General features: G+C 41.7%; 1 protein-coding gene across 1 annotated transcript in view; it reads right to left on the reverse strand.

Annotated features, from left to right (window-relative positions):
• Window positions 1-11,173, reverse strand: part of LOC137645178 (uncharacterized) — a 117,049-nt gene extending 105,876 nt beyond the window's left edge. Inside the window, exons 1-2 of the mRNA XM_068378003.1 lie at window positions 11,159-11,173; window positions 10,187-10,379 (exon numbers count right to left, since the gene is read on the reverse strand). Of these exons, the coding sequence (XP_068234104.1) occupies window positions 10,187-10,379; window positions 11,159-11,173 (208 nt within the window). The remainder of the gene's footprint in view (window positions 1-10,186; window positions 10,380-11,158) is intronic.
• Window positions 11,174-14,909: the final 3,736 nt, after the last annotated feature.

A 14,909-nucleotide genomic window follows, 5' to 3' on the forward strand; every position in this document is an offset into this window, starting at 1 on the left:
TTAAGTTGCTCCACTTGCTTCGCATAGTGCATAAAGAACGCCTTGGATGACTAACAGCCGGTGTGCAAACAAGGATGTTCAAAGTCCATATAATTAAAGAAATTTTATGGAAGAGGCAACTTTCTTTGGATCGTGACTAACGGGTGTACTGTCTGGATCCGTTCTGCGAATAACACGGGTGAAATTCGCCCTTAGTTATAGATAACTTTGAGCCCAGGGTTTCTCTTCTGAACAGCTGTCCTCCCATAAAGTCTGAAGTTCTATGAAGATAGACCTTTAGGCACTCCACTGGACATAGAGATGCATCTTCCTTCAGAGGGCAGATTCACCAGGGACCCCACCTGTTGGTGGGTAGCTTGTTCTTGGTAAGAAACGTTGGGTCTGGAAATAGATTCAGTTCTCCCTCCAAGAACTGTACGTGGCCTTCCTCTCTAGAGAGAGCCACTATTTCACTAACTCTGACCCCCAAAGCGAGTACAAACAGAAATAAGACTTAGATTCAAAACCTTCTAAGCATATTCCTCATTGTTCATTTTATACAGAATGAGGAATCATATCTAATGACCATGCAAAGGGTCTTTGGAAGCGCTGAAAGGCTAAGCCCAGCATGGGCCTTTGTAGTTCATTAAGAACGTCGTTAGAAAGGTCGGCCTGTAAGGCATATGGTATCTGACTTGTCAAGGCAGGCTTGAACAATAGAATTGTGTTAGCTGCTAAACCTTGCTCATGAAGGTGAATGAAGAATGATAAATAGGAATCTGTCGGGATTTCTTTCAGTTTCTTCGCCTCGACAAAGGATAGCTATTTCTTCCCTGAAGCCTCATAATTTCTTCTGGTTTCCTCCAAAAGTCTAAACTGACTTTTTAACACCGAATCTTTTTCTCATCGTTAAGGAGAGAAAATCATGAAATGTAGGTTCCGTGTTTTCTGTGATGGAGCGAAGACAGTCGACTTCTGTACTCACTGAGACAGGGATGAATCCGGTAGCTGTACGAATTTTAGTCGTAGTTCCAATGCCAGAGGGAACCACACGCTATTTGGCCACTTGTGGGCCACTATTGCTGCTTTCCCTTTGAAGGATCTCAGCTTATCGAGGACCTTCAAAAGGAGGTTGTGCGGAGGGACACGATAAATACTGGACCATCTGTTCCAGTCCAGGGACATAGCGTCCACTGCCTCCGCTAACGGATCCTCGTAAGGGGACACGTAACGATCTATTTTCTTGTTGTCTTTCGTCGCAAAGAGGTCTATCTGCAGTTCTGGGACTTGACTCCAGATGAAGGAGAACGATCCTGTGTCAAGGGACCATTCTGACTCTATAGGTGTAAACCTGGATAGAGCGTCCGCTGTCACATTGTGGAACCCTTGAATGTGAACTGCTGACAGGTGCCATTTCTTCCTTTTCACCAAACGGAATATGGCCAACATCACTTGGTTGATTTGAGGTGACCTCGACCCTTGTCGATTCAGGCATCTCACTACCACTTCGCTGTTTAGAACCAGTCTTATGTGGGTCAAGTGGCGAAGAGAAACTTTCTTCAGTGTCAGAAGTACTACCATGGCTTCTAGAAAGTTGATGTGAAATGACTTGAAAAGATTGGACCAAGCTCCTTGGACTCTCATCTGATGAGAGTGGCCTCCCCAGCCTTCCTCTGAAGCGTCTGTGTGGATAGTTACTGGCGGGGGAGGAGGCTGAAGAAGTATTGATTTCTTCAATTGCTTGGCATTGGACCACGGCTTGAGAAGCGTTCGCAGTCGAGTCGGTAGTGGTCTTATTAGATCTCTTCGCGCGTTTGATGCATATTTTTCCAGACTCCTGTTGCATCCTTAAGCTGTGCTCTTAGCACTGGATCTGTTATCGAAGCAAACTGTAGAGAGCCCAGCACTCTCTCCTGTTCACGTCTTAATATCCGTTTGGATTTCAATAGTCTCTTGACAGATCCTGCTATTTCTTTCCTCTTCTTACTAGGAATGGAAAGCCGATGTGACTCAAAATTCCAGTGGATTCCCAACCACTTAAATTTTTGTGCTGGAGAAAGTCGAGACTTTTTGATATTGATCTTGAATCCCCGATGTTCCAGGAACTGGATCACTATATTAGAAGCTTGCATGCATTCTGTCCTGGATGCTGCCCACACCAGCCAGTCGTCCAAGTAGGCTACTACTTGGACCCCCTTTAGGCGTAATTGATGGACGGCTGCGTTCGCGAGCTTCGTGAAAACCCTTGGGGCTATGTTTAGCCCGAAAGGCATGGCTCTGAAGGCGTAAAGTTTTTTATGTAACTTGAAGCCTAGGTAGGAGGAGAGGTGACGATTAATTGGAACGTGCCAATAAGCGTCAGACAAGTCTATAGAGACAGTAGGGTCCCTATGTGCTGGAGCGTGAGCATTCTGAACTTGTAGTTCACTATGAACTTGTGGAGTGGCGACAAGTCTAGAATGATTCTGAGTTTTTCTGAGTCCTTCTTTGGAACACAAAACAGCCTTCCTTCGAATTTTATGGACTTAACTTTCTGGATCAATCTTTTGTCTAAGAGTTCTCGGACATATTATTCCAGAACGGGTGATGAGTGTTGGAAGAATTGAGGAAAATGAGGTGGAGGGCTGCTACAGCTCCAACCTAGTCCATTTTTAATTAGGTTGTGGGCCCAGGGATCGAAGGTCCAACGATCCCTAAATAGCTGTAGTCTCCCTCCTACTGGAAGTATCTTACTTCTGCTGTTGTGGACCTGAGGCCTTGCCTCCTTGACAGTGTCCTCCCCTGTATCCCCTTCCTCTTGAAGGGCGTCGAGAAGAACCTCTGGCTGTTCCTCTAGCTTTCGAACGAAAGGAAGAAGTCTGCCTTTCAAAGGCTGGGTTAAAAACTGGCGACTGTGTCGCCACTTGTTGAGGTACCAGCTGGTACGTGGTTGGAGGTTGTGCCACTATCTGAGGCACCGCGGTCACAGGAAGTTCTCTTGAGTTGGGGACCCTCATCCGGAGAAGACTTTCTCTTGAGATATAAGCCCCACTTTTTGAGAAGGTTCCTATTCTCTGTGGCGGCCTTGTCTACTACCTCTTTAACCACTTCTATTGGGAAATAGGTCTTTACCCCAAATACGAGAGGAGATCAGTTTCCTCGGTTCGTGCCTCACCGAAGCCGAGGCGAACACAAACTCTCTACAGGTTCTCCTAGCTTTAATAAAGCTATAGAGATCCTTCGTAACTGTGGCCAGATGAGTTTTGGCCACAACCATGAACATGTCCTGGTTCTTGGGGTCACTTGCCATCGTTTCTAGTGTCGTTTGCAACAACATCTATGTCGCAAGTCTTTCCTTTGTCTCTTGCTCTCTACGCAAGAGAACCTCCGACAGTTTTGGAAGAGCCTCACCGAACTGGCGTTCAGCAATGTCAGTTTCCAGCTTCCCGACTGAGAAGGTAAGGTGTACGTCCTTCCAGTCTTCTTGGTCCAAGGGCAAGGTCAGAGATAACGGCTTGCACTCCTCCAAGGAGGGGCATGGTTTCCCTGCATCCACCGCCTTTAATGCAGCCTTATATCCCTTTTCCAAGAAGGGAAAGGCTCTGGTAGGAGAGGCCACAAAGGAGGGAAGCTTCTTACTCAAGGCGGGCACCTTTGAGTTAGTGAAGCCCCTCTCTTTCGTCGAGCTCGTTAGTAACGTCTGAGCTTTACTCTGGTAAAAAACTATGACCTCCTTCGGCTCCGTCTCCTCCTTTGAGTCTGGCTCCTTCCTAAGACGGACATAGCAGTCCGGATAAGAATCTTTGTTGGGCCAAAATTCCACTTCTTCCAGGGGAATTGCTTCCAACTTTTCTGAGATCACGATCTTCCCGGTTGTCATTGGCATGTGTTCGGCATACCTCCAAGGATTGGTATCCGAGCACAAAGGAAGATCCTTCACGCTGAGCCGCTTCTGGGGCCCACGTGATGCTGCAAATCTACGTATCTCCAGTTTCATTTCAGCTTCCTTCTCATCATTCTTCCTTTGAATTTGTTGGACCATCTCAACAATGGAAGAAAGAGTCCTTCCCAGTTCATCTGGGATAGCAGACGATGTAGAAGGAACAGGTTCTGGGTTCGGAACCGATGTAACCGACACTTCGTCGATTTCTTCCTCTTCTACTTGAGGAGCCTGGAACAGCTCCTCCTCCTGACCTTCTCCTAGAAGGTCCTTCTCAGGAGAATCCGACACCTCCGATATCGTATCGTCCAATTGGATGTCTTGAGGGTCGGCCGAGACTTCAGAATCTACCGGATTCTGGGCAGTTGGTATCTCCACCTGAGGCTGGGGGATGATTGCATCAGCCGATGCTTTATGGAAAAGGTAGGCCCTCCTCCTCTCATTTGGAAGGTAGGGACCTGAGGTGTTTTTCTGAAAACCCCCTCACCCTAGATCGTAACGTTTCCCTGGCAGCATCCCTTGACTCCTTCGACTTTGGGTCGTCAAAAGCCTCGGTAATCAGGTTAGAACAAACTGTACAAACCTGAGGGTCCCAATACCAGAGATCACCTCTGGAGGCTGCGCATGCTGCGTGCCTCCTGCAATATTGATGTCCACTGAAGTTCTTACTGCGGACATTACAGAACACACTCCCGCACTTCGGATAGTCCTCCTGTAAAGAGAAGAAAATTCCATGAGTATCAAGTGAAGGCTTTCACTTATATTGAGACATTTAGCTTATATAGAAAAGCTATAAAAGAAAGAAGGAAAGACACATACTTGTATTTCCTGCCCAGCCAATTGCTGAAACCTCCCAAGATATTAAAACTAAGGTTAATTCTATTCTAGAATACCTTATGTAATTTCCTAAACGGAAATTTAAGGTGTAGTTCACACCTTGAGATAAAGTTATACTATAAGGGATAGAAAGAATACAGAAAGAACTTACTTTCTATATAATGTCCGGTCTCAACAAAAGGCTGTGCAAGATAACATTAAGTATGATGAAGAACTTTAGTGTTATCACAAGCTCTGTACAGTAGTTTCTGCTAATGCAGTGTGTACTACACTACAAATATAGCAACTACTGTATATCGCATGCTGTTGTGCCAGCTAGCATGCGCCGGTACGTGCCGGCGTGCGTCTGCACATGCCGGCGTGCGTCTGCACGTGCCGGCCGGCATCTACCCCTGTATAGTTCAAAGATATACTATTGTTAACTAATAGGCGGCAGCCCACTGATTTGCAATTGTGTGCCGGCCAGCAATCATTGCCAGCCAACGTCTGAAAACAATAAAACCCAGCTGCCGGCTGCTAATCGTAGTGGCCAGCATATTCGGGCTGTGTTTCCACTGCCGGCAGGCAAAGATAATAATACCCATGCCCGCCGACAGTAGCCAAGAACCAGAGAACCTCTACCTGCCTGGCTGTCGGCTGTTAAGCCGGCAGCTGGGTTAGGGGAGCAACACAATACTCAGAGAAACAGCACGGATGTAAGGTTATAAGGCGGCATGCCATACGACCTACCATCCAGAAAGAGTGAACTTATGGAAGGGGAGAATGTAGCATTCAGGCTTCCAAAGAATCCATAGCCTACCGGGCTCTACCGGCAGACATGGAAGGGAGACCAAGGGAGGTCTGGGGTTCACTCTGCAAAGAACAAAGGGTCTCTGCCGGCCGACACGTAATGCCAGCCGGCAGAGAGCTGACCCGGTCCTCCATCCTAACCTATGCTAGGTACGGAAGTAGGACTATGGCAAAAGAAAATAAAAGAAAGAGAGGTGGGGAAGGAATAAGGGTCCTATAGACCTCGTTCTAGCAAGAGACACACTCAGCAGTTAGGGAAGCTCATCCTAACCAAGAGTTGTCTATTAGGGAGGAAGACTGGCAATGCTTGATATCCTCCTTCCAACCAGAACAAAGTTAGGTGAAGTTATTTCGCCGGGCAACAGAGAAAACTCATTCTCTAGCCCGAGAAAAAAAACACAGGACAGTCTGCTTGGCCACTAGAGGAAGGAATCATCTCTTACAGAATCCTTCCGACATGGACTAGGGAAGCAAAGCTTCCTGTGTCCGCCCCTAACCTAGCAAAGGAGATTCATTCTCTATGCTAGGAAAAGGCAGACCACAGACTAGAAACTCTGATTATCTGCCCTAACCCAAAAAACCAGTCACTCTGGTTATCAGGACAGGACAGACATATCCTAGAATAGTTATACGTGGATTATTATACAGGTAGAACCACTAGGATTAAGCCAAAGGCTTTCAGAGGGAGAGAGGGATTGAACTTAGCCTCCGGAGGAGAAAAGAACAATCGGGGATGTGCGAAAGTATACTACTGTACCTAGAATACTAGACTAGGTAAGGTGAGAATTGATTACCTAAATCACCGAAACTCTCTCGTATACAATCTTGGAAAAAACATTCAACAATATCTTACATGTATAAAATATTTGCCTATAGCTTCAATAATATAACACTCAGAAAAATTTATATCATGCATGAAAGTACTAGGGCCAGATGTCTAGGCTACTAAGCCTCGCGAAGGGCAAGATCGGTACCTCGACCCGTGTTGAAATCACCGAACTAAAAATTGACGATATAATATAAGCATTCCTAGAGGAGCTAAATAGCTTAATTATTGAAGCATAACAAACCGGGAACGTCGCTCTAGTAACTAAATGACCCATAAAGAGCGAGCGATAGCATCCAGGATGCCTCCGGTAGGCAACAGCTCTTGTTTACGTTAATATCACTTTTGATTTAATTTAAAACGACAAGAGCTTACATTTATACATAGTAAAGATAATACTCAACTTTCCAGAGGCAAAAGAGGCCGGAGAAGTCATCAAAATGTTGAATAAAATCCAAAATAACGAGAGAGCACAAGGGAAAACACCGAGTAGTTGAGCTACACGAAAAAGAAATAAAGAGGGCGCTACCGCCTTCATCAGATACACACTGGAAACGGAATAGGAGAGATGCCTTATGAGCGGCTCTCTTTTCATTCTCGTTTCAGATTCTTGTCACTGTACCCCCTCGAAGCATTAATACTGTTCGGGGTGAAGATAGCTATGTGGCGTGTCAAGAATACGTCCTCTGATATTAAGCGATATCCCTGTGAGATTATTTAGGGATATTTGCTCCAGGAGTTAGAATTCTGGATACCTTAAGGTAAAATTCTCTGGGAATATCACTGTAGTCAAATATACCCTAGAAAGCTACCTAATAGGAACTTCCATCAGGACGACATGGCCTGAACCCAAAAATGTAATTAGAAACAGAAAATGTTTGAGATTACTTTTCCAGGCAGTTGATAAGATTAACATCAACTTTTAGTATATAAGATGTAGAATAATACATGATAAAAATAACAGGCCTTTTTCCTTATTGAACCAGTCAAAGCATTTTGAGCAAAAATATATCTTCAATTTGATGTGGGGTTAGAATGAAAATATTCAATAGGAGACACTGCAGAAAAGCATTCTTGGCCAGAGTAGCTCTACCTTGGAAAAAAAGCATATACAATGTACATTCAACCTGATAGAAGTTGTTTAACTAGTTAACACTTAATTACCTCTCACCTACATGTGTTGTTGACTATAGGAGAAACATTTCTAGATAACTACAAATCAAGTAACGAGACACAGAAATTTATGATAACTGTAGAGAAATGGGAAAGAGGAGATTAAATAAAAGATCAATAGAGAGCATCTGCTTAAATAATGATTGTGATATTTATGGCCTTTAATTGGAAAAAGAGCCTTGTGAACGTTGCGCTCCAGACGCTCAAGCCGGCATAAGATCACGTGTTACTAGTAATAGATAGAGACTATCTGCTTTCTTATAATTACCTTTCTTCTCATTACTGTATACGAAGAATAATCTAAGAAGGAAAAACTCCATTTGTATTTTATGAAACATATCGTGAGAGAGTTAATGTCAACGATTTGAGCAGTGTGCTGGAGAAGATTAATTTACTGGCCTCGTATCTTCATATTTTACCACCGGCCCCTCTTCGTTTCATCTTTCTTGCTGTGCCACTTTTTACTTTTATTGTGGTACTGACGACAATATCCTATGCCAAATAGTTACTTACCAGCCAAATTTTGGTTGATGAGTGTTACTTGTTCTCAACTTATCTAATTTCCTTTTGTTATTCTCAGGTCAATGGGTATTTGCTTTTAGAATATAAGTGTAACTTACCTGTCTGGCTGCTTACACTAACCTGACTTCCATAGTCAGGTTTAGTGGTTACAGTAACATACTGTTTCATTCACTAAGGGTTCTGAATATTCACTATTCCTTACAGAATAGAGCTCCTTCGGTAGAGCCTCATATTCTTTAATTACTTTAGATGCTTCTACTGCTAAACCCTTGCATGTCTACATTTTAAATTTCTCCTCGCTATTTTAGACATTTATCAGAGATGACGTTTCATATCATAGGCTTATGTTTTTTCTTTAAGTTGTTGCTGGACAGTTACATCCAGTTCCAGATGACAGTGCGTATCGTTTGCTTGGCTGATCACCCAATAGCTCATCACATGTTTACATCAGTTAGGGGAATATTAAGCCCCGTGCTTTTATTACCACAGCGATTGTGTCAAAAAATGAGGTATGAAGATTTTACTGAGATATATACATTCAATAAAGAAATATAGTATAAGATAATAAAAGACTTTACCACAGAAATTCACAAAAACAATACATCTTTATTACACTGAGGGTGCCGTTGCATAGTCTATGCTATTTGTCCCTGAAACTCAGCATATGTGTAGCAGTAATGTACCATTGTAAACAATGTGTTTAAAAGTTAATTGTTAAGTTGAAACTCATAGTTACAACTCCCTTATAACTTGTTTTTTTAAAACGTTCTGAGGCAGCTTTTTATCCATAGTATTTGGAAACAGTTGCATCTAAAAGTATACAATTTATATTAAGATGCCTGTAATCCCCATAAAGGCATAGGGATCCAATCTTCTTCAGGACAATGTGCAGGGGTGACAATCATATGGTTGAGGCCTTTCAAAAAGGACTAATCTCTTCCATTTCGTTTAGCAGCTGTAAAAAAGTCCAGAACCAATGTGGTCGTATGGTGTAGTTCTGGAAAGAAGATATCAAGATATGAATTGAGGAGGAGGGCTTAGGGATCCGTGGATATTAGGAGAACGAGATCAGAGGGAGCAGGTGATATTGATGTGGATGAGTAAGAGTTGATATTGAGTAAGTGTTGATGTGCAATGTCAACTGGTAGGGAGAAAGGGGCCGAGGAAATCTTCACTGGTGAAGGGTAGTGTTACGTTGGCAATGATGAAATTCCACTGGTACTGGTTATCGGCAAATAACAGTGTCAGAGTCCCATAACCATCGGTGGGGATAGCATATTTGGTTGTCGGCCGACAGATGGATATCAGCAGGCTTAGAATAGCGAGGTCATGCCCTTAAGAGGAAATATGGCAGATGCAAACTATACGAACCATTATCTACCAAAAATCACATAGATCCTGAATCATCCAAAAAGAAGAAAATGATTAATGGGGAGGCCACTGCAAGAGGCGTGGCCTACTTAAATGTCTTTTACCATTGACATCAGGTAGCTCATTTCTTAGTAACAGCTCCTAATCTGGAGTGGTAGTAGCACAGTGGAAAGTAAAGGTCATCATTTTGTGTCTGTTCAGGGCGTTTTATGGGTCGAGAGCATAGGGTAGTAAACGTGGGTGATGGGTAGCTTCATCACTACCTAGGCATGTCACGGGGTGATCGTTGGTATCCTACACCATTCAACCTAGCTTCAGTTTAGGGTTGAATGATTGCCCTCTTAATCAGGAATGGAGAAGTTGATGGAGCTCTTGAAGGCGTGGAAGTGACTGTCCCTAATGGCATTGGTCCTAGTCATCAGGTCCTTCATGGATAGAGGTGAACATCGGGAAGGGAGGCTTGCACAGGTGGGCATTTTACCCAAGGGGTACGAGGTAGGTTCAATTCCCGAGGAAAACCATCAGGATGGTTAAAGACTAGCAATACTGATAATCTCACAAGGGCCATCAATGACTCTTGAATCCCAATGGTTGTTTTGAGAACTGAAAATTCTAGGCTACACACGCAGCTGGTGACAGTGAGTACTGCTCAAGGTAGGATTTGTGGTTATCATACTGTATAGGGGCGTATCTTTCCTAGCAAAGCCAGTTGGAGATTTCTAGAATGGCGTCGTTAGGGATCACAGCAAGGATGCAGTCTTCTTTGTTACTTGAGTGGGTCACATCTTTGATGTAGAACTGAGCCTCTGTTCGCTGAAAACAAGCCAATGTATCTCTACTGATGTAGGGCAGGAATTTTTCCGTAGCAGCGTGGACATCATCAGAGGATACCACAGACAAAGTGGTGAACTGTGAGGCAGGTTGGGTGTTCGAGGCAGTCCAGAGGTCTCCAATAGCATGTGCCTGAAAGTAGTATGAAACAGTGATGAGTTGCCTAAAAACAATTTTTTTTTCTAGCAAACAATATAGTTATCTATATGCCCTCAATGGGTCACATAATGATAACAGTTTCATGCATACTTTCAAGAGCTTTTGTCAATAAGGTTGACTTGGACATAAAGAATTATATTACATTCAACGGCCTTTGACATTTTAATTGATTGTAGTCCGGCGTCAGTTACTGAGCAGGTCACATAGTAGAAATGGAGAGAAAGTATTCACCTTTATTTGCACCAAATTTAGCACAGCCACATGGTCTCTTTACTCGTTTACCGAACATAGACCAGCAGGAAAAGTTAATAACTTGGACTTTAAGCACTGCATTTGGTTGTTTCTAGTGCAGTGAAGTACTATATCATTGCTATGTTGATCAACGAGATTAAAATGGAAATAAAAGTAGGTAAATGGGAATGGTGCACGGAAAAGATACGTAACTGCAGGGGAAGCAAGGTAACCATTCCACATAAACTGCAAGAGTGCTACGAAACAAAGCTTTAAAAAAGGTATATGAGAATGGATCAAAATTAATTTTAAAATCTTTTGGAGACGCCTAACCATATACAGTATATCTATGGTAAGTGCACATTTGATGTACAATACCTACTAACTAATAGCCAGATGATATAAGGTAAACATATTTCTTCTGAAATATGGGTTAAACTATATTTTGCAATGTTCCTTGCCTGACCTCTGACACTCAAAATTAGCAGTAAGATGAGCCCTGTGATTTATTTGATTCTTACGTCATCGGCGTTCATTGTCGCTCCTCGTCGTTTTCTTGTAACATTATTTGTCTGTTGGGCAATATCTGATCATCTTGACGCACATCCTAACTTAAATATGGGGTCGATGATAACTCGGGATTTTGTTTTCCCTTGAGGCTGAACAAATGCTATTGCTAAGTCTACGCGAAGCGTTTCAACTTCCTTGAGCTCAACATTTCTAAAGTTTCACGGGTTTTTGGTTTCCGTAGTACAGGTAATCTATCCGAAAGTTAATAACAGCTAGATATTGCCTATACGGTTATAAAGTAGATAAAAAAAAAGGAAAAGGGATTTTCAATTAAAATAAGGCCTCTTCAAACAAACATATTATTCAATTTTGCGTTACTTAGACATTCATTTATGTTAACGAGACTGCAGTGTCAACGAATCCAGCAAAAATTAGCATGGGTATATCTGTTAACGCAAGTATTATATGAAGATGGCAAGTAAATCGTTATCTATTGAATGCGTTCATTGATGATATAAGGCAAATGGAGTAGATAAATGAAGTACTGGATTTAATCTAAATTGATAAAAAAAAAAGTCTCAAAAGGTGAAATAGTGAATATCCTTTTTTATTATAAATGTCAATTTTCCGGGTATGAAAAAACTGGGATATGAAATAACCAAAATTCATCAAACCCAGTATGAAAATACTACAGTCAGACTACACATAATCAAAATACCGAGAATCTAATAATCTATGGTGCAACTTATATATCATAATCTTTGTTTTAATAAGAAGGAAGATGAAATAATGATTATTGTTAACAAGTATCAAAGTGAAACTAAAAAACAAAAGTAAATATTAAGAGATGGAAAGAAATATATGAGAAAAATATTTTATGGTGGTAATTACCTAATCAGAGCCAAATGAGAATAAAAATTTTCTCAAGCACCAAAAAAAGAAAATTATATTATTTTTGATAATTTGTCGAAAAAAAGGTTATTATTCCAAACAGAATCTTTAAAATGATATACATTCGTAGAATAGATTTACATATAGCTCAATAAATATGTTCGATGACTAATAATTTCTGTCCAGTATACAGTTAATTTAGTTACAATTAATCCCAAATATATAGCCATCATATAATTACCATGATAAGGTTAGCTGCCAATAGGCAATATCTATATAAACTCTTGTTGAACGTGACCTCATCAATAATGATTGATGGGATATTTTTTGACAGAGAAAAAAAAATACATTTTATCAAAACAGCCCATTTGAATTACGGTAACCATATGCAGAGTCATACTAATCTCTCTCTCTCTCTCTCTCTCTCTCTCTCTCTCTCTCTCTCTCTCTCTCTCTCTCTCTCTATATATATATATATATATATATATATATATATATATATATATATATATATATATATATATATATATATATATATATATATATATATATATATATATATATATATATACATATATATATATATATATATATATATATATATATATATATATATATATATATATATATGTGTGTGTGTGTGTGTGTGTATATATATAAGTATATATGTGTGTATTTATATATATTTATATATACTGTACATAAATATATATATATATATATATATATATATATATATATATATATATATATATATATATATATATACATATACATATATATAAATATATACATATGTATATATATATTTATAAACCGATTGTGGTTTAGTGTGGGGTTAGTGTAACGGTTTTTCCTCTTATTAAAGAATGCCCTCGCCGGCACTATGAGAATGTCGTTATCGGCGTGGCTTGGGCACTCAAAAAATATTCGTTAAAAGTTCCGTCACCTAAACCTCTCCCTATTGATTGTCATGAGACTTTTGGGTCAAAACAACCAATCATTGATCAGGCATCGCGATGCCCATCTATGGGCGATGGGGAAACTGCCTATGGAGGTTAGTCTGGTATTGGAGGTCAACAGAGTGTGTCCGGGGCCACAATGTGTGCCGACCCGAGTACCATTTTTCTGAAGGCTTTTTCTTAGTAACATAACATAATCATAATTAAGGGCGCCCTTGTAAACTTAAGAGAATACAGCATTATTATTATTATTATTATTACTTACTAAGCTACAACCCTAGTTGGAAAAGCATTATGCTATAAGCCCGGGGGCTCCAACAGGGAAAATAGCTCAGTGCGGAAAGGAAAAAAGGAAAATAAAATATTCTAAGAAGAGTAACAACAATAAATATCTCCTATATAAACTATAAAAACTTTAACAAAACAAGAGGAAGAGAAATAAGATAGGAGAGTGTGCTCGAGTGTACCCTCAAGCAAGAGAACTCTAACCCAAGACAGTGAAAGGCCATGGTACAGAGGCTATGGCACTACCCAAGACTAGAGAACAGTGGTTTGATTTTGGAGTGTCCTTCTCCTAGAAGAGCTGCTTGCCATAGCTAAAGAGTCTCTTCTACCCTTACCAAGAGGAAAGTGGCACTGAACAATTACAGTGCAGTAACCCCTTGGGTGATGAAGAATTGTTTGGTAATCTGTGTTGTCAGGTGTATGAGGATAGAGGAGAATGTGTAAAGAATATGCCAGACTATTCAGTGTGTATGTAGGCAAAGGAAAAATGAACCGTAACCAGAGAGGAGGATCCGATGTAGTACTGTCTGGCCAGTCAAAAGACCTCCCCCTCTAATTGTGTTAACAAGAAATGGATTTTTTTCTATATTTGTTTCCCCCCAAGATGTGAAGTGTGAACCCGCTTAATACGACCTAGATTGGGTCATATTAAATGGTGTCAGGTGTTGTGGGGTAATAATGGTATTAACAGATTAACGTCTGTGTTAAGTGATTTTAGCCGACATGAGATTTTTGAAAACGTGGAAACAAAAGATAATAGTGACAATGGTTAACACGAGAAGTTCGATGTCGAGTGGCGGTGACTGAGAGAGGGGAGAATGAATTCTGTTGCTCTTGTATGCCCGGTACTCAGTGAACGGTTTCTCAACGCATATGATAGCAGATACACAACCATCGAGGCAGCCCGGCACCCAACCGACATCGACAACCTACCAAGGATGGGGAGTTTTTAGAAGAGAACCTCGAAGAGGCAGAGGTCAGAGAGGTAGGACGTGGCGACTGGCGGTTGTTGGAACTGAGGGGTGGTACTAACAGATGGCCACCTACGGCCTTTATGTCCCTACTATGACCAGCAGTAGTGATATGGATGTCAGGCCACAAACCACCATCTGAAAGCTGTTTAAAAAGAAAACGGCGTCGGCAGAATAAATCATGTTTCCCCTGTATCAACGAGAGGGAGGGGAAGACGACGCAGGAAGGGGAAGACAACACGGGAAGGGGACCAACGGTTCCTCGGGCCGTCCGTCAGACTGCAAGGACTGGGGACGGGAGTGCCAAGGAGTCAGCCAGCCATCTTTGCCCCAGAGTGTGGTGAAGGGGAGCTAGACGCTCCCCCACTGAGCAGTAGGGGATGCCCACCTACCAGCGAGTGGTAGTGCGTCTTCCCAGGGAGTGCATAAGGAGGTAGGAGGGGTGGAGCAGCAACCCCTCACCACCGCTTCCGATCATGGAAGTCGGAGTCTGTGTAACGAGTTTGAAGAACTGCTCATTACGGATGCCAGCAAAACGTAGGAGTGTATGGTGCGGAACACGGCCAGAGCCCACACACGGGCTCAGTGATCCTACGACGAAGAACGGATGTAATAACTCTACGTGAAGCAGAAGGAACAAGAACGAGAGAATT

This window comes from Palaemon carinicauda, chromosome 8 (genome assembly GCF_036898095.1).
Source record: "Palaemon carinicauda isolate YSFRI2023 chromosome 8, ASM3689809v2, whole genome shotgun sequence".
Classification (NCBI taxonomy): domain Eukaryota; kingdom Metazoa; phylum Arthropoda; class Malacostraca; order Decapoda; family Palaemonidae; genus Palaemon; species Palaemon carinicauda.